This window comes from Gilbertella persicaria (genome assembly GCF_025201335.1).
Source record: "Gilbertella persicaria strain CBS 190.32 chromosome Unknown B0P05scaffold_20, whole genome shotgun sequence".
In the NCBI taxonomy this organism is placed as follows: Eukaryota; Fungi; Mucoromycota; class Mucoromycetes; order Mucorales; family Choanephoraceae; genus Gilbertella; species Gilbertella persicaria.
Window position 1 is genome coordinate 356,593 of NW_026251981.1, and position 17,513 is coordinate 374,105.

The 17,513-nt window shown below is 37.2% G+C and overlaps 8 protein-coding genes across 8 annotated transcripts; 3 read left to right on the forward strand and 5 right to left on the reverse strand.

The window, feature by feature from the left end:
• Positions 1 to 129: 129 nt before the first annotated feature.
• B0P05DRAFT_542261 (PDZ-binding protein) lies at positions 130 to 738 on the reverse strand. The gene is made up of 4 exons (XM_051578301.1): positions 628 to 738; positions 519 to 579; positions 391 to 467; positions 130 to 323 (listed from the first exon to the last, which is right to left on the reverse strand). Exons 1-4 carry the CDS (start codon positions 707 to 709, stop codon positions 241 to 243), a joined length of 303 nt encoding a protein of 100 aa, XP_051434877.1. The 5' UTR covers positions 710 to 738; the 3' UTR covers positions 130 to 240.
• On the reverse strand, positions 635 to 1,679 carry B0P05DRAFT_542262 (uncharacterized protein). Its single transcript, XM_051578302.1, has 3 exons — positions 1,363 to 1,679; positions 1,078 to 1,318; positions 635 to 1,034 (listed from the first exon to the last, which is right to left on the reverse strand). The coding sequence occupies exons 1-3, from the start codon at positions 1,529 to 1,531 to the stop codon at positions 758 to 760; spliced, it is 687 nt and encodes a 228-aa protein (XP_051434878.1). The 5' UTR covers positions 1,532 to 1,679; the 3' UTR covers positions 635 to 757.
• A 58-nt stretch (positions 1,680 to 1,737) lies between these two features.
• B0P05DRAFT_470427 (uncharacterized protein) lies at positions 1,738 to 3,729 on the reverse strand (the record flags this gene model as incomplete). The annotated part of the gene is made up of 4 exons (XM_051574552.1): positions 1,738 to 1,945; positions 1,995 to 2,161; positions 2,201 to 3,331; positions 3,373 to 3,729. The coding sequence occupies 4 exons, from the start codon at positions 3,727 to 3,729 to the stop codon at positions 1,738 to 1,740; spliced, it is 1,863 nt and encodes a 620-aa protein (XP_051434879.1).
• Positions 3,730 to 3,800: 71 nt separating this feature from the next.
• Positions 3,801 to 4,856, forward strand: B0P05DRAFT_542267 (uncharacterized protein). The gene has a single exon (XM_051578303.1). It carries the CDS (start codon positions 3,912 to 3,914, stop codon positions 4,716 to 4,718), a length of 807 nt encoding a protein of 268 aa, XP_051434880.1. The 5' UTR covers positions 3,801 to 3,911; the 3' UTR covers positions 4,719 to 4,856.
• Positions 4,857 to 4,879: 23 nt separating this feature from the next.
• Positions 4,880 to 6,143, reverse strand: B0P05DRAFT_542268 (uncharacterized protein). Its single transcript, XM_051578304.1, has one exon. The coding sequence runs from the start codon at positions 5,702 to 5,704 to the stop codon at positions 5,378 to 5,380; it is 327 nt and encodes a 108-aa protein (XP_051434881.1). The 5' UTR covers positions 5,705 to 6,143; the 3' UTR covers positions 4,880 to 5,377.
• A 233-nt stretch (positions 6,144 to 6,376) lies between these two features.
• On the forward strand, positions 6,377 to 10,548 carry B0P05DRAFT_491402 (uncharacterized protein). The gene is made up of 9 exons (XM_051575322.1): positions 6,377 to 6,540; positions 6,592 to 7,688; positions 7,745 to 7,852; positions 7,897 to 8,235; positions 8,288 to 9,271; positions 9,316 to 9,487; positions 9,533 to 9,811; positions 9,858 to 10,069; positions 10,123 to 10,548. The coding sequence occupies exons 1-9, from the start codon at positions 6,435 to 6,437 to the stop codon at positions 10,411 to 10,413; spliced, it is 3,588 nt and encodes a 1,195-aa protein (XP_051434882.1). The 5' UTR covers positions 6,377 to 6,434; the 3' UTR covers positions 10,414 to 10,548.
• Positions 10,549 to 10,967: 419 nt separating this feature from the next.
• B0P05DRAFT_542272 (uncharacterized protein) lies at positions 10,968 to 11,135 on the forward strand (the record flags this gene model as incomplete). The annotated part of the gene is made up of 1 exon (XM_051578305.1): positions 10,968 to 11,135. A coding segment is annotated over one exon (168 nt), but the record flags the coding sequence as incomplete, so codon positions are not given.
• A 4,320-nt stretch (positions 11,136 to 15,455) lies between these two features.
• Positions 15,456 to 16,790, reverse strand: B0P05DRAFT_470126 (uncharacterized protein; the record flags this gene model as incomplete). The annotated part of the gene is made up of 5 exons (XM_051574535.1): positions 15,456 to 15,671; positions 15,715 to 15,820; positions 15,867 to 16,156; positions 16,203 to 16,319; positions 16,368 to 16,790. 5 exons carry the CDS (start codon positions 16,788 to 16,790, stop codon positions 15,456 to 15,458), a joined length of 1,152 nt encoding a protein of 383 aa, XP_051434884.1.
• Between the last annotated feature and the right edge of the window lie 723 nt (positions 16,791 to 17,513).

Here is a 17,513-nt window from a genome sequence, read left to right on the forward strand (position 1 = left end):
GGAGGGGGAAACAATAACGCGTTGAAGCAGGACAAACGATTTGAAACGGAGATTCAATTATGTCTATCTTCTTATTCGACACAATGTCGTTTCTTGCTGTCGATATTATATTCAATGATTGTAAAAGACAAAAGATATAACTTATGCTTATATAGAATAGATTAAGCTACTATACACACTTTTCATGGTTCTTTATTATTATTGTTATTATTATATAAAAAATTTGTTTATTCAGTAAAACTACTTTGAAGTTTGCTTGTATGCTGTCGTATCCAGTACTTGCTTACCACACATGGAACAAATACCCTTTTTATAAGCACATTCTAGAATAAGAAAATAAAGAAAAAAAAAACAAGTTGAATGACAATAAACTGCGGCATGGTAACTTACCTTGACAATAATGAGCTTTGTCTTGATGAAGTTTGTTTTTACAGATACGACATTTATTTGCTTGAAGTGGATCGAATCTACAGCACATGAGTCTAATTGAGTTTTTTTTTTTTCCCAACTTGTTTTACCTTATCTTAGCTGATCGAGACAGTAACTTGTTTTGATTCAGTTTTCTACCTGAAGATCCAGCTAAGAAGAGATAATGAGTTTATAGTCATCAGTCACTCTAGTACTTACGCACTACATTCTTGGCTCCATCTTTCCACTTGTCTGGTGTAGCAAGTGTAGTTAGTTTCTTTTCACATTTCTTACAGACCATAATGTATAACGAAACAGAAAAAAAAAAAATGCGTTTTTTTATTTTATTTTATGAAAATCGGTTTAAAAACCCTTTTACGACAAGACAAAAAGCTTCTTGTGAATCCTTTCGAGTAATATTATGATCTCCTTCTGGTATAATGTGTGTCTCTATAATAGCAGGACATAAAGACTGGAATCGATGCATGACGAGTGTCTTGTCTTTATCAGAAGCATAGAACTCGTCTTTTTCAGAATACACCCAGCATATAGGTTGATGTAAATCAGCAAACAATCGCTTGATTTCTTCATCTGTAAAATCGGTTGAGAATACGTCATCATCCCCACTAACGATCATTTAGTCATTCATGAATACCTATATCAACTTACAGTCGAGCAGCAAAAGAATAGAAGCGGTCTGCTGTGACAGGTGCATCCAATGTCTTTCGAGGCAATAGTTCATCGCCTTTACCTTCATTTCTTAACTGAATAGCCAATGCTAAAGATGCTTCAAAATGATCTAGATTGGCTGCAAAGTGTTGTCTATCAGACACAGGTGCCTGTAGAATATAACCACTGACAGATGAACTGGTTTGGCCATATTTATTATGCCAGTAACAATCTTGGCTGCCTATGCTATCGTTATGAATCAAACAAGATTCAGGTACAACTCACCTGTTGAATGACCTAAAAAGACAATAGTTGACTTATGTCTCTCTGTCTTTAAGTAGTCAACAAGTAAATCCAGTTGCTGACAATCTGTTTGAAGATTGGATGTACCAAAACCATCATAACTGGATTCAAGCTGGACTTGAACAAAGGACCAACCCAGTTTTGATAGCATAGCATACAATGGTTCTAAAAAGGGAACAGCATGGTAGCCATCCCCTAATCCACCAATAAAGACAAGCGCTTTATCACAATGAGGATTGGCTTCAAAAGCAGTTGAACGATGCTCAGTATCGTACGTATACAATTCACCTGTAAATCTCATAAAGAAGTAAAAAAAAAAAAAAAATAAAAAATAAAAATGGCGCGTTTATCGAATTGTTACATTAACAAAGCTCTCTCCCTTAAACATCTTGAACCCATATCTTCCCATTCCGTATGCCCAATCCACATATCTTTAGCAGAGTCTAACTTGACCATGACAGAAGCACCTTTCCAGACTAATACTTCAGGATCCAATTCTCTTGGTGCAGGCACTACTTCTACTCGATCTACATTGGCTGTTTGTGCTATCACTGTAGACAGTACGCTATAGAAGATGAATAATGACATATCACTAATGGCTATCATCCACTTACCGATCTTCAAGTACCTTGCTGAAATTAGCTACTTTGCCTCCTCCTCCAACCAAGATAATACTCGTAAAGTATCGTTTGAGTTTCTCTTCTGATCCATTAGCGCCTGCCACAATAGACTGAGCAATAGCTACATCAAGAGGATAATGGTCATAGACTTGATTTGGTTTCTACAGATATGAGTACAAATCCAGTATTTTGGAACTTACCATCGTAGTATCTTCTACAATATCATCTGTAACATTCTTAAGCGTCCATGTCTGATGTTGAGGCTGTTTATCTAAAATGTCTGGATAGACAAGACAAAGAGGTGCTAAAAAGACTTCATCATATACTTTGCATTGATATTTTAATGTGGGATGAAAGGGTGTACGTGCAAAGAAATCATAGACTTGAACACTCATGTCTGCTTCATTCATAGTACACCATTTCTCTTTCAGTGTTTCTGCAAGTCGCCAATCATACGTAGTATTCAAGTCAAGTTCAGTATAAGGGAATTTGTTGGCCATAAGGAAAGCAGTAAATGTCTTGGTGATATCATCGCCACCTAACTGAATGGACATACGAGAGTCTGTTTGACATACACCATCTTCAATACAGGTAATCGTGGTTGTTTGTGCACCAATATCAACCACAACAGCACTGGATACACCTGCACCAAAAGTAGCACAGGTGGATTCTTGTTGAACAATCACACTCTTGAATCCCATTGAACGTAGCATCATGGTCAATATGGCACATAAATAACTATGATCCAACATATCTGGAATCACTAATGCAGCATGGCAATTCTTGATATCTGCTTTGTCCATGTCTAAATGCTGAACAATAGATTCTGTCCAAATCACTTCAAGATCACTCAAGACAGCTTGCATGGATTCATACTCTTGGTTGTTTAATGTACCATTCTTCCAAGGATAACGTGTATAATAGGGTGTATCTTGATGCATGGGTACATTCAGTGCTTTTTCGCCTACAAAATACTCGGGTTGACCAGACAGATCAGTCCATTCAACTTTATAAGGGTCATTATGGTCCAGAATAGTCTCTTTGATGGCTGTTGCGTTGAACCCAATCACTTGTGATTCAGCATTAGGCACTGCTCTACGTTTAGCATTCTTCATGCGCCATTTAAGTTCACCCTTAATATCATTCAGAGCAGCTTCATGCTTTTCTTGATCTATGTCATGCTGTTGTGGTATAGCTTGAGTTGGTTTTTGGTTGACATGTCTTGCAATCACATGAGGAACAGAGACAGGAAATGCTTCTGAGGCTGATCCTATTCTTAAATTACGTGAACCTGGATGAATCACAATTGTATCTCTCCATTCTTCTTCTGGCTATAATAGAATAAGCAAATGAATAACTCATGATGACTTACATTGGGAGCAATGTCTTTGGATCCTGCCTTATGGCCAGCAAAATAAGAAGTATCGTTTCTAGCAAATGTACTTGTGATGTTACGTGTTGGAAGAATATTGTATCCCTTGACAGGGAATGTCGTGTATTTAAAATGAGGTTGATGTTTAGGTACAGGTGGTACTGTTGTCTTTTGTCTATGAATAGGTGGTGATTCTATAGGCGGTGTCTTTTTAGGTCTTGCTCTTGCTTCAGATTCTGTCTTTTGTTTCTTTCGTTTTGTCTCTGTAGGTTTATCGGTCAATGAGGGATGAAGTGTGGCTGTAGATGAAGTAGAATGAGGTGGAGAAGGTGTGACTGAAGCAATAGCTTCTTCCATCCACGCGTATTTCTTTTGAGACAAGTTCTTTAAGAACGTATTAGCGTGTTGAACAGGATCAGACATAAAGAAAAAAGAAAGAGAAAGAGAGAGAAAAAAAAAGAGAAAGTGAATTCGCAGTCGCCCCCTTACACATCCTATCTTCTTCTTTTTATATATATTTTTTGTTTTTACTCTTCTATATGATGGAAATCAACTATATCACAATATACGACAATACACCAGAAGCCAGAGTATTGTTTGTATCTGAAAGTGTAACAGACGTACTTGGTTGGCAACCAGAAGAATTATTAGGCAATGGTGGCTATGGAATAACTCATCCCGATGAACGTCATGCACTTGCCCTGATTCATTCGACCAATGTCAAGAATGAACGCTTATCGAGTGTAACTTCTTTTCGTTCTCGACATAAACAAGGTCATTATATCAATACAGATGTGGTTATTCATTATTGTTATGATGTATTGATTGCCACTCATTTTGCTGTCGTCTCGGCAGACTGCATCAAACACAAGATGCGTACCAGCTCAGCCGATGAAGCTTACGTAATCCAACAGGATGGCACCATTCAGCTCACTGGTGCTTGGAATAATTCTCAACAGCGTATCAAGAAACTTTTGACCAATAAGAATCCTTGGAACATTGATTCTACCATACTGGATGAACGAGAACCTCGGTTTTGTTTATTTCTGAATCGATATACATCCCATAGTACTATTGTGTTTGCGACCAATATGTGTTTAGCCTTGGTGGGCATGAACCCATTTGAATGCATTGGTGAATCATTACTAGATTATGTGAGTCCGAAAGACCGAGAAAGTGTGGCCAAGCAGATTGAGTTATCCAAGAGTAGTGATATGATTGCACGACTGCGATTTGATTGGATAAAACCAGATAATACACTGGCTGCTGTTGAAGCTGTCTGTAGTAGTACTTTTGATGGCATTGTGATGGTGGTTCGATTAATACCTGTTACTGTTGCGATTTAAACATGTTTAGAATATCTTTGTGTAAAATAAATATCTATATGTATATCCTTGCTTTTGTCTAGAATCAACACAATTTACCATGTAAAAATATAACAAACAGTGGTTATTGTTCAAAATTCTAGACTTTTTTTTTTTTTTTTTAACTTGTGATACCTCACACTAACCCAAAAAAAAAAAGGCGTTGATATCGTTCTTCATTTGATGCTTATCAAGTACTACTTCATTCCAAAATAAGTGTATAATGTCATTGAAAATGAAAATAAGCTTCGCAATACTTTAAGAAATTATTCAGCAATACATTCTTTGGCTGTTCTAAGATATTGTCTCATTGACAGAATTCAATGCTCATGTCGTTATTTTCTTTTGAAGAGAAACCAATTAAACAGGCAGTGAGCCGAGTGTTTTTCTTTAGTAGTCGCATCAAGCTTAGAAAAGAGAAATTATGCTTGATTTACTAAAAATAAGATTGTATTTAACGTTTTTTGATTTGTTGCAGCTTCATTTGTTTATTTTGGCTGCTGTAGTCAATAGAAAGTGTTTTGTTTGGATCAGATATAAACTAACATAATGCTGCAAGTGAAGGTATGCGCTCACCCATCGCATACTATGTTGACTAAATCAGGAAAAAACAGGAAACATTTGTTTAGATTTACATTGCACTAAAAATAATAAAGCATCATCAGATTAGAGGAGCCTTTGATAGAGATAATCAGAACTGCAGGCAAAATCCCGAATTCTTCGGCAACCATAATAGAGTGTACAATATTATCCAACATGATGACCTGGTCAACTTCCTCATAAAGAGTGATAAGTATTGGAACAAGTCTTTCATCATTTGCATTTTGCGAGACATACAAAGTATATACAACTTTTTTGGCAGTCCATGCTGTTTGAGCTATACTATAACTGCTGGCAAGAATATTTGCATCTATATACAGTCTAAGTGCTGAATAGATACTGGTTCTTATACAAGTAATGAAATACATTACCAATCAAAGAGTGAACAACCAGATTGTATCTTTTAGCAACGATTTACTAATAAAGTCTTTATCAGGCTTCCATTCTAAAGGTAAATAGAAATCTTTGATTTTTATTAAAGTTGAATGGGATACAGTTTTGTAACTTGTTTATTTACCATCTTGAGTGGAAATTTTGCAAAGAGGAAGAAACAATCAATAATTGTCACCATCATTGATGGTTTATCAATACATTTTTTTTTTGCTCAAGACTGGAAGTAGTGTATAAGTTTTCTTTTTCTTTATCTTTGAACATCGCTCAATAAGTAATGGGTTGGTTCTATATCCTAATTGAGCACTTGTCTTAACGCCTTATGCTGTAATCAATGTAGACAAAAAAAATCATAAAATCAAAGTTTTAGTCACCTTTAACTTGAGCCTAAACCACGTTATATGACATTCTCTTCTGAGGAGAACGGCATTGTTTTCTTGTTTGTGCCACAGTCTTTTCTAAGAATACCAATCTTTTTGTTTACGACATCATTTTGGCATGTGTAACTTAGTACCGGCTTTATTCATGCTATTCCTTTTAAAAAGGGCAATTGTCTGTTACACAGTCAGATTGAACTTCCGGTTCCAAGGATCTGCCAAGCAAAATTCACACACAAAATATTCTGTATAAAAATGCATTGATTTCTGCCAATCTGCTTGTTTTGTTTACCTTTTTCTTTTTTTCTTATATTTTCTCTTTCGTTCATTTATGGCATTAAAACCTCCTATACAAGAATCAATTGAACATGCCGTGATTGATGTATTTTCTGTCAATGATGGTAAACTCTCTGTTGAACAACAGATTGAAGTTTATGGTAAATAGATTCTCTCTCTTTGCACAGTTGATAAATAACATATATGTATAGTCAATGATTTATTCAATGTACAAGATAACAAGGCCATTTCTCTTCAAGAAATTTTAGAGGGCCTTCGTTATGTCATGGACTATCGTATCAAGAATGGAAGTCAACCTCACCTTGATCCCAGTCTCATGAAACGTCTTTCCGAAGGTCTTTTTCTCAATATGGGACACATAGAAGGACATTTACTTAAAAAAAGAACCACTGCAGAAGCAGATCATGCATTCTATTTGTTTGGTGATTTCCTGCAAGAAGTCGTTGAGTTCCGCAGTATCCTCAGCGGCATGGACGTCTCACATTTACGCCATCAACTTAAGCTGCATTATCGTTGCCAATCCTATTGTACAGAAGAACAAAAACGAGGTGCTCTAGTGGTTGTGTTTGCTTTGACTCGATTCTTCCCTCATCAGTTTGGAGATTGGCACGATTTGATCAAGGAAAGTGAACAAAGCGATCTAGAACGATTGCTGAATTCTTCTTTGGCTGAAAAGGTCAAGCAGGAAGAAGATCAAGGCAAAAAACCAGTGCATGATATTTTGTTGCCTCCTCCTCAAGCTCTTTATTTTGACCGCTCTGTCGATAAGATCCTGGGCATGTTTTCTCAAACAGATCCTGTCCAAGGTTTGCCTCAAGCTTTGGTTCCTACCTTGCGCGAACATTATGGCACAAACCAACTACCTAAACCGCCTCGTCCTAATCCCTACAAGATGTTATGGGAACAAATCACGGACTTTATGGTCTTGATCTTGATTGCAGCTGCTATTGTGGAAGCAGCCGAGAAAGAATTCAACAGTATGATTGTCTTGTTGGTCGTAGTTGTGTTGAATACGATCATTGGGTTTAGTCAAGAATGGAAAGCAAGTCAGACATTGAATGCGCTGATGAATTTATCCGTGCCTCAAGCACGCGTTGTACGAGATGGACAAGAACAGCTGGTCGACTCGGAAGACCTTGTGCCGGGTGATTTGGTGATTTTGGAGGAAGGGGATGCTGTTCCTGCCGATGTGCGTTTGATTGAAGTGGCTCAATTGGGTGTGATAGAAGGTATATTGACAGGTGAAAGTTTGCCTGTTCAAAAGAATACAGAAGCCATTAAGGCTAAGGTAAATCCCTTTTTTTTTTTGTTTATGTATAGAGTACTAACATACAAAAAAATCAGACTAGGAGAATTCCTTTAGGTGACTGTAAAGGTAATGCCTTTATGTCTACGAATGTTGCTCGTGGTAGAGCTAAAGGCTTAGTTGTTCGTACTGGATCAAAAACTGAAGTAAGTCGATCGAGATATTGATATGTTTTTAATTTCAAGATAAGATTGGTAAAATCAGTGCCGCCATTCAAAGTGGTTCTAAAAATAAGGTCAAGACGCCTATTCAGCGGAAACTCTCTAAACTTGGTATTTATTTGGTTATCCTCGCCATTGCTCTTTGTGCTCTTGTGGTAGTGATCGGTGTTATCTGGAAGCATGATGCACGAGAGATGGTCAATATTGGTCTTAGTTTGGCTGTTTCTGTTATCCCTGAAGGTTTAGTTGCAGTCACTACAGTCACCATGGCTCTTGGTGTGAGACGCATGGCATCCAGAAAATGTATTGTGAGAACTTTACCTGCAGTAGAATCTTTGGGCAGTGTTACGGTGATCTGTTCTGATAAGGCAAGTACAAAAAAAAAAACTAAATAAAGACAATCATGCTGATTAGTATTAGACCGGTACTCTGACCGAAGGCAAAATGGGCACTGCTGAAATATGGACAACAGATAATTCACTTTATAAATTTACTGAATCAACTTCCTTGGACCCTAGTCGCGGCCAAATCATTCGAGAACAAGAAGAACTACGTCGTCGTATGATTCATATTCGACATACTGCTCCTTCCTCCCCTGATGTACATTCGCCTACGATTGATTATGCAGCCATGCGCCCTAAATCCATTGATGTCTCTGATCCCGATGCTTATACCAACCAGCTTTATTATGCCATGTTGATCGCTAGTCTTTGTAACAACTCTTCTATTCGTCGTGATGAGGAAACAAACGAACTCAAACCCATTGGTGATCCCACAGAAGTCGCCTTAACAGTCGCTTCTCAAAAAGCCAGCCTAGGCCGTGCTTATTGGGAGCAATTAGGGTTCCAGAAGGTGTTTGAGCGTGCTTTTGATAGTGAACGTAAATTGATGAGTTCTGTTTACAGACAAGAAGAAGGTACCATGGTCAACAAAGATGCGCTCATTATGATCTGCAAAGGTGCTCCTGAAGAATTATTGAGTAACTGTAGTGGTTACATGACGACGTCTTCGCATCCGACAAAATCCTTAGCTATGCAAACATTTTCAGCTATGACAGATGACTTTGCATCTCAAGTCTATGATGAAAACGTGCGTATGGCTTCTCAAGGGTTACGTGTACTTGGTTTAGCGTACAAGACAATTCCGGCCGACCGTGTAGATCTTTCGACAGCTGGTGCAGAAAAAACAGAATCAGCACTCATTAACCCTGAATTAGCAGAATCTGATCTTGTGTTTGTGGGTCTTGTGGGCTTGATTGATCCCCCTAAAAAGGGGGTCAAGGAAGCAGTTGAGACATGTCAAAAAGCAGGTATTCATGTCATGATGATTACTGGTGACCATGTAGAAACAGCTACAGCAATTGCCAAACAACTTGGTATCTTTAAGGGCGGTGTTCCTGGCATGGTAAGTCTCATTATTATTATTAGAGTACGCTAATACATGTATAGAGTCGAGCTATTTTAGGCCGTGAATTAGACTTACTTTCAGATGATGCTATTATGGAACTTGATCCATTTCCCAGTGTATTTGCTCGTGTTAGTCCCAACAACAAGCTCTCCATTGTGAGTGCCTTGCAAAAAAGAGGTGAATTGGTAGCCATGACAGGTGACGGTGTCAATGGTATGTTTTAGCATAAAAAGTAATAGTATATTGATGTTGTAATAGATGCGCCTGCTATCAAGACTGCAGATGTCGGTGTTGCCATGGGTATGGCAGGTACAGAAATCACAAAACAGGCTGCAGATATTGTGCTTGTGGACGATAATTTCACTAGTATTGTGGAAGCTGTTGAAGAAGGCAGACATGTATTTGACAATATTCTCAAATTTATTGTCTACTTGTTGAGTTGTAATGGTGCTGAAATCTTCTTAATGCTGATTTGTACGATTGCTAATATTGATGTGCCTCTCTCGGTCATGATGATTTTATGGGCAAACATCATTGGTAAGTCATCACTAAATTTACATTCAGGGACTAATATTGTTACCAGCTGATATTCCACCCGCCATGGCCTTGGGTGTAGAGCCAAACGAAAAGGATTTGATGCAACGAAATCCTCGTAATCCCAAGATGGGCGTAATCACAAAGGTTACTTGGATGGTGATATTCTTAAATTCTATGATTATTGCTGCTCTTGCTTTAGCCTCTTATTGTATTAGTTTATACGTACTCAAGTTTCCCTTACAAGAAGCAAGATCAATGGTAAGCAAATTGAATTCTTCACAGGCATGTATTCATTTTTTTTTTCTTGCTAGACTTTTACTACATTGACTACGTTGCAATTGGTTCATTCATTTAATGCAAGAAGTGTTCATCAGTCCATTTTTACGACTGGTATCACAAGTAATCGATGGATGATCGGTGCTTTTATTGTCGCTTTCTCACTTATGATCATTGGTATTTATGCGCCCGGTATCTCTACTTGGTTAGAATTGACTTTTGTTGGCTGGCAATCTTGGGTCATGACCATTGTGGGTGTTGTGTTTTTGATTGTATTTGTCGAGATTGAAAAGTTTGTTGTCAGAAGAATGACTGGCAAGTTTTAATCTAACAAATAAAACATTGTATTTTGTACGTATGCTTAGGAAAGTTTATTCTATTTAATCTTGTTTCCGTAAATAAACATCAATTTTGATAATTTCCGCACAATTGAGGTTAGCCGATGTATGTGAGAAACTATGACTAAATATCCGGTATCATTGTCGTTAACAAGCCAAGCTTTTACTTAAGAGAAAAAAAACAATGAGATATATGAAAACAGATCTGGTTTTATTAAGAAATATAGATAGTATTTGAAAATGAATTAATGCTTTACAAAAGGATATATATGTATGTATATTTATGAGACTGTAACGTAAATGACCTTGGTAATGGTCTTTGTAGCACAGCCGGCAGGACACTTAGTCTTTTTGGTGCAAGGTTTCTTCTTGTGTTTAGTAGTAGTGGTTGCTTTGCTCTTCTTAGTACAAGGCTTTTTCTTGTGCTTAGTAGTAGTGGTCTTCTTTGTGCAAGGCTTCTTCTTGTGAGTAGTTGTGGTAGCAGCATATTCACCTGATTTGGTTTTGGAACAAGGCTTCTTCTTGTGAGTAGTAGTAGCAGCTTCAGTAGTAGTAGCAGCGCCATGGTCAGAGGAATCAGTTGTGGTAGCAGCACCATGGTCAGAGGAATCAGTTGTGGTAGCAGCACCATGGTCAGAGGAATCAGTTGTGGTAGCAGCGCCATGGTCAGAGGAATCGGTTGTGGTAGCAAAAACAATAGTTTGAGTTGAGCCATGAGCAACTTCGGTAGTTGCGGTAGAAAATTCAGTTGTACCGAGAATGATGGTAGTTTCAGAAGCACTGTCACTTTCTTGAGTAGTTGTAGCTTCAGAAGATTCGGTTGAAGTTTCAGAACCAACGCCACGATCTGTTGTAGCTGTGGTGACAGAGTTAGTAGTAGTAGCAGCAGCTTCAGTAGTAGTAGCAGCAGCTTCAGTAGTAGCAGCAGCTTCAGTAGTAGTAGCAGCAGCTTCAGTAGTAGTAGCACCAGATTCAGTAGTGAAAACAAAGACAGTAGTACCTCCAACTTCGGTAGTAGTAGCAACAACTTCAGTAGACAAAGTAGTAGCGGCAACGACTTCAGTAGATGTAGTAGTGGCAGCTTCAGTGAGAGTAGTAGTGGCAGCAGTAGCTGTGGAAGAAGACGTAACAGCGTCAGTAGAGGTTACATAGATAATAGTAGCACCCGATTCAGAAGATGTTTGATTACCTCCACCAGAGGTGATTTGGGATACAGAAGTATATGTGATAGGGAAACAACCAGCAAAGACGTTGGAGTTGGCACCAGTAGCTTCATAGTCACCAATTTCAACATTGCTACTGGAAGAATAACTGCCACCCACAAGAGTACCAGCAAAGTAACCAGAGGCACCATCGACAATAGTAGCTCTAGGAGCCAAAGTGAAACCACCAAAGTAACTTTCAGTGTTACGTTCAAGGGTAAAGCTACTGCTTTGGGAGTACTGGCCTGAAGTAGCATCCACAGCGTAGAAGTTATAAATGACACGAGAGGCATCCAAGCCTACAGATGATTCAGAAGTAGAGAGAGTAAAAGTGGATTCGCTGTCAACAGGGATCTATTGAAAGATAAATTAGGATATGCAACGCTACAAAATGTAATACTCCTTACGTTGAAGATGATGGTACCAGAAGATGGCCAGCTCATACCAGAAGGACCTGACCAGCTACCTTGGCCTTGGAAGATAGTAGAGGCTTCAGAAAGATAAGATGCTTCAAGGATACTCTTGCTACTAGTGCCGAAAGTAAGAACGTGATACACTTGCTCGGATGAAGAAGAAGAGCTGTCAATGTAGCTCAAAGCTCCCTGAGCATCCAATCTCAAAGTGGGTTGCATAGCAGATAACAATTCAGAAGCAGCATAAGCATTACTTTCAGCAAGACTAAAATCATAAACACCAGTAGAACCTTCAGTAATAGAGTAGCTAGAAGTGTAATTACTGGAGTAAATAATAGTGCCATCTTCCATGATGGTTTCAGAAGAAGAGCTAGAGTAGCTGCTTACTTCAAAGCCTTCAGTACTAGCACCATTAGGTAAAAAGATATCGCCACTAAAACTGACAGAAGTAATATCAACTTCGCCTTCAACAACAAGACCATAACTCAAAATTTCGAATTCATCTCTCTTTGAGAAACCAGAGGAGCTAGAAGAAGAGCTAGAAGAGCTGTAAGAACTGGAAGAGCTGTAGGAGCTAGAAGACGAGCTGGAACTAGAATAACTAGAGGATTCTGAAGAATCAGAAGTATTAAGGTCTCCGGTAGATCCAGAAGAGGAGTCACCAGAGGGTTGGTTGACTTTGATATCATTAGCTTCAAACTTTCCTTTCACTGCAAGAGGACCAAGGACTGTTTGACTGCCTTCTGATTTAAAATCACCAAAAAATACACCTGAAAAGTAGGACAACTATTCCAATGTCAGTATACATACATATAAACATTCAATTCTTATATTATTTACCATAAATGAAGGTGTGTCTTCAGCAGAACAAGCATAAGCAGGAGCTCTCTTTTCGATAGAAACAGGACCATCGATTATAGCACGAGCAGACAAGCCACTAAGAAAAGTGCTTGCAATAAGCAATAAAGTAGCTCTGCGCATTTTAGTCAAAGCTATATAATGAAGTAGAGGAAAAAGAGTTATACGCAACTTTGTTTTAGGCCTTTTTATAAAAAAAAAAAGACGGAGATCGGTATTACTCTGTTGTAAAGTAATTCCTCCAAAAAAAACTTGATCAGATAGTTGCGTATTACAGCAAACAAAATAAGCTTGACCTATGATTTTAATGCATCCGCTTCTGATTTTGAAAAAGAGGTTACTCACAGCGCTTTCTGTTGGTACATGGATGTTTAGACGAAAGTTCGGTGCATGTTTCTTTTTGGTAAGAATAGTTTGAAACATCATTATGGACCACTCGCAACAAAACTCAAAGCCACTACAAGAAAAACATACGCAAGGAAATGATCGGCTCTTTGTTGATTTCATGTATCACATTATTGACTCGCAAATGAACATAAAACCAAACGTCAAGTAGCAAACGTCCCCCTTTTGAAAACGCCAAAATTAAATAAAATGAAGCACAAAGTATCATGTTATTGCAATGGTAGACCCAATAGTCTACTCTGATGTAAGCATTCCACCTTCTTTATCCGGTAAACATGAACAAAAAACGACAGAACTCTTCAATTTTTTAATAAAACTTTGACAATTTAGTTGTGCTTGCTGCTCTACAAAGAATTTCCTTTTCAAACAATGTCTTCTTGTCCTTAGATTGTCTTTCTGTTTTTCATGCTCTGTTGATGTGCTGCAATATGTGAATGTATGATGTTATTGATGCTTCACTCTCTTTTTTCTTCTTCTCAAATATCTGTCACACAAGAGAGTTAAACAAAGCCCCGGACTGTATACCTTTTGCCAAAATGATGTCGAAAGAAAAAAAAAAACCAGTGTCATATATTTTTAGAAAAGATTGTTGCACAACTAAGAAAAATAGCATCACATCTGGATGTCGTATGTTGGTCCTATCTTTCTGGATTGATCACAGCATGAAATAAAGGAACACTCCGTCCACTCCAAAAAGCGATCATTATTACATAAATATATTAATTTTGTAATGAAAAGCTACTATGAGCGCTTCAACAAGCTTTGAAATTCGTTATACCATTCCCTACTCTATTTCATACTAGTTTTGATACAAATAAAGCATTCATTTTTAATTTATACGTGTTTGATAAAGTAAAGGTTCCTTTGTATGATAATCAATGAAAACTGTTTATTATTGTAAATGTGATCAATTGATAAAATGCTTTTGATCAATAAACTTGTTTTTCCATTTTTCTTTGTTTCTTCTCTCAAACTTATTCTTTATGAAGCAATTGCTATTCAGAATCAATATAATTATGTAAAAGTTGTCGCTTTTTGGAAAAATTAAAGATTTCGAATCCATTGCTCGTAATGAAGCAGATTCTAGAAGACCTAAAAGATAAAAGTTTATTGAGTCTGGAAAGGATAAAAAATGGAAAGATATATTTGACAAAGGCAAAGTAAAATGCTTGTTTCGCCCATATAAGTCATCTAAAAGTTTAAAGTCTTCACCATCATATCCAAAGGCTATCTTTTTCTCAATTGTGAGGTATTATTTTTAAGAACAAGACTGTTTCTTTTTCGCGGCATCATTTTGCCAAAATTCATATATGTGCATAAGGTCTCGAACTGAAGGCAATGTAAATAGGCAATGTAAATAGCTAATGCTCCTTTTCTGGAAAAAAGTTTCGGATATCAAATTCTCTGCCTCTCTATGTACACATGGATAGAACAGTCGTTCCGGTTTCCGAAATGGTACCGGGAAAGCGTTGTAAGACCATCTACAAGTTTAATTTAAACTCTAAGACATTTATTCATATAAATCAAGAGGCTACATATACGTTGCTAAACGAATGTTTGTTGAGAAATATATAAACAATGATAGTTTCTTTTTGATATTGAATTGATATACCATATTGAATGTGAAATACCTAAATGCACCATAGTTCAAACAAGACCTCCTTAATCTCTTAAACGGTCATCATGCTGCAGATAATTTATTTGACCTAGGCTTCTTGCCTTTTCTTTTGCATATATTTAACACTCTTTCTTTCCTGTTTTTTGTTTTGTAAAGATAGGTCATAATCCTTTTTTTCTTGCTCTCAACATGAAATCAAGAATAAAATGATGGACTTTTTTCAAGTCCATGTGATGTTGTACAAAAGCGCTATTTATTGTCAAACGTTTGTTATTCTCACATATTCGTACAGTTGCGCATATGTAATGTCTTTATAAAACAAACACCAATGGATATCTAAGGTCTTATAAATAATGACTTAATATATCAAATAAAAAAAGAACATGCAAGCAGGCGCTTTCATTCAATAGGCTAATACCGCGGACTACAAACTCTCTTTTTTTTTATTGTACTACTACCAAAAGACAGATTGTTTGATCGTGGTACAAGCACAACATAAAAATACGATAAGTTTATTGCTCAATAGTGTTTTGATCATTTGATTCCATAAGTTGAATTATCTCTTTTCTTCTCCAGACCTAACTCCTTTGCGAAATTAGCATAATAGCCTTCATTTACATGAGCATAATCGAGTTCATAGGCACTCTTTTTGCCGGTCTTTGAAGACTCTGAAGTTGGATTCCAGTTGGATCGACAATAGACACAAGTGACATTTCTGCCCTTTGAAGCTGCCCACATTTGGAAACATTCCTTTGGATGTAATGAGTCAAGTATATATACAACTTCAACTTACCTTGTGAATATTATTGCCACACACTTTACAATAATCAGTCTCGTTGATCTTTTCCTCTTCAAATTCTTCAAAGCAAATAGGACAGTCATTGTTATCAAGTGGACGACTACAATTGAGAATGAGTTAACAGACTAATTAACCAACACATATACCGTTCGCTCTTAGTTTCAGAAGATTCAGGTTCATGATTATGATAGTAAATGCCCATAACTTTCTTTTGAATTTCTTCAGAAACAAGTACAGATGGGTCAATTATACTTGAATGTTGGCGTGCTTGAATTCTTTGATCTGGCTTTGTGCTTAGAGACTTGAACATAAGATCAATAAATGGAAGGCGGTATACTTTGACCAATATCATTAGAATGTGTTTGCAATAAGATCTTCTTATTGAATGATCCATGCATGTGCAGCTGATCCTGCTAGCAATATTGACAGTGTAAACCTGTTCAACGATTTAACAAATAATTTATCAATCATTGTCTACTTACATTGCCAACGCTTCCCGCGACATCAAAGCTTTCGGTGGATGAGTCTGACTCATTTACCTTGCGAGAAAGGATAAACATACGCTGATTCATAGCTCTAATCACGCGTCCACGTAAGTTCTACAGAAATGATGAGATATGCATCACAAATTTACTTGAAATACTAACACTACTAAGACATTCTGCTTCAGGAGGCAATGTAAACTTTTCCTTCTTCTTCTTTTTTTCAATTGGTGCTTTGGCTTTTGTTTTGGCTTTAGTCTCACTTTTAGACTTAGCAGGAGTTTCGGTCTTGGGTAGGATTCTTTTGGCTTTTGTTGTCTTCTTTCTTGGAGTGTCTTCTGCTGTAGACTCAGGAATAGCTTCATTTAATTCGTTCTCTTTTTTGACTTGAACGCCTTCTGTCTTGATATGAGCTTCAGGTGTATCTGTCTTGAGCGTTTTTTTTCTTTTGGTTGTCCCTTGGGCCCCTTCTTCTTTCACAGCAGCTTTTCTCTTATATGTCCGTTTTGGCTTAGTTGTTGTTTCCAAAGGCTTTTCAGTTGTCACAGTTTTGACCTTTGGTATTGTTCTGCTCCTTGTAGTTGTCATAATAATACCGTGTATTTATTAGGATGAAAAAGTACTGCGTTTTTTGGTTATAAAGAAGAAAGAGAGAGAAAAAATGGTTGAAACTTGATCTTTTCATGCAGCTGTGACTGTCTTCACTTTGTGCATGAAGCCAGAGGTTGTTCAAAAGCTGTTTAGACCTAGAATAGAATAATTGTAACATCGTATACCACGAAGATACTCAATTACATAGTCTTCTAGTTTTTTTCTGTGATATCTTGATCACGAATATAATTCTGATATGTATGATTACAGCTTTATATCTATTTCTAATGCTTATTTTGAGAGTCGAACTCCATGTCTATGATAAAGACATCTCTAGGCCTGTACTTAATATCTTCAAGAAATTCAATACCATTATCGATAAGAGCAATGATAAATGATACCATATCGATGGCTACTTTGAAGTCAAGAAGCAATGCAAAATTGACAACTAGACCTCATATTGTACTAGCCCAATTGATGCTTAATATGCTTCTGTCCTTAACAGCACCAGTAATTTTATCAAAGTTGTTGTTGCCTCTAGTCCTAGGAGATTAATCAACACGAAATTAAGGTTCAATCAAGTCTCAAAAAGTCATACTCTGTCAAGTGTACAATTGCATTAAACAAAATACGGTCACACCATGGAAGGCGAAAACCCCAGATGCGTGGAGTTTAACATCCTTCAAACTTTTCAGCAAAGCGTATCTCTTTCTTTCTTTC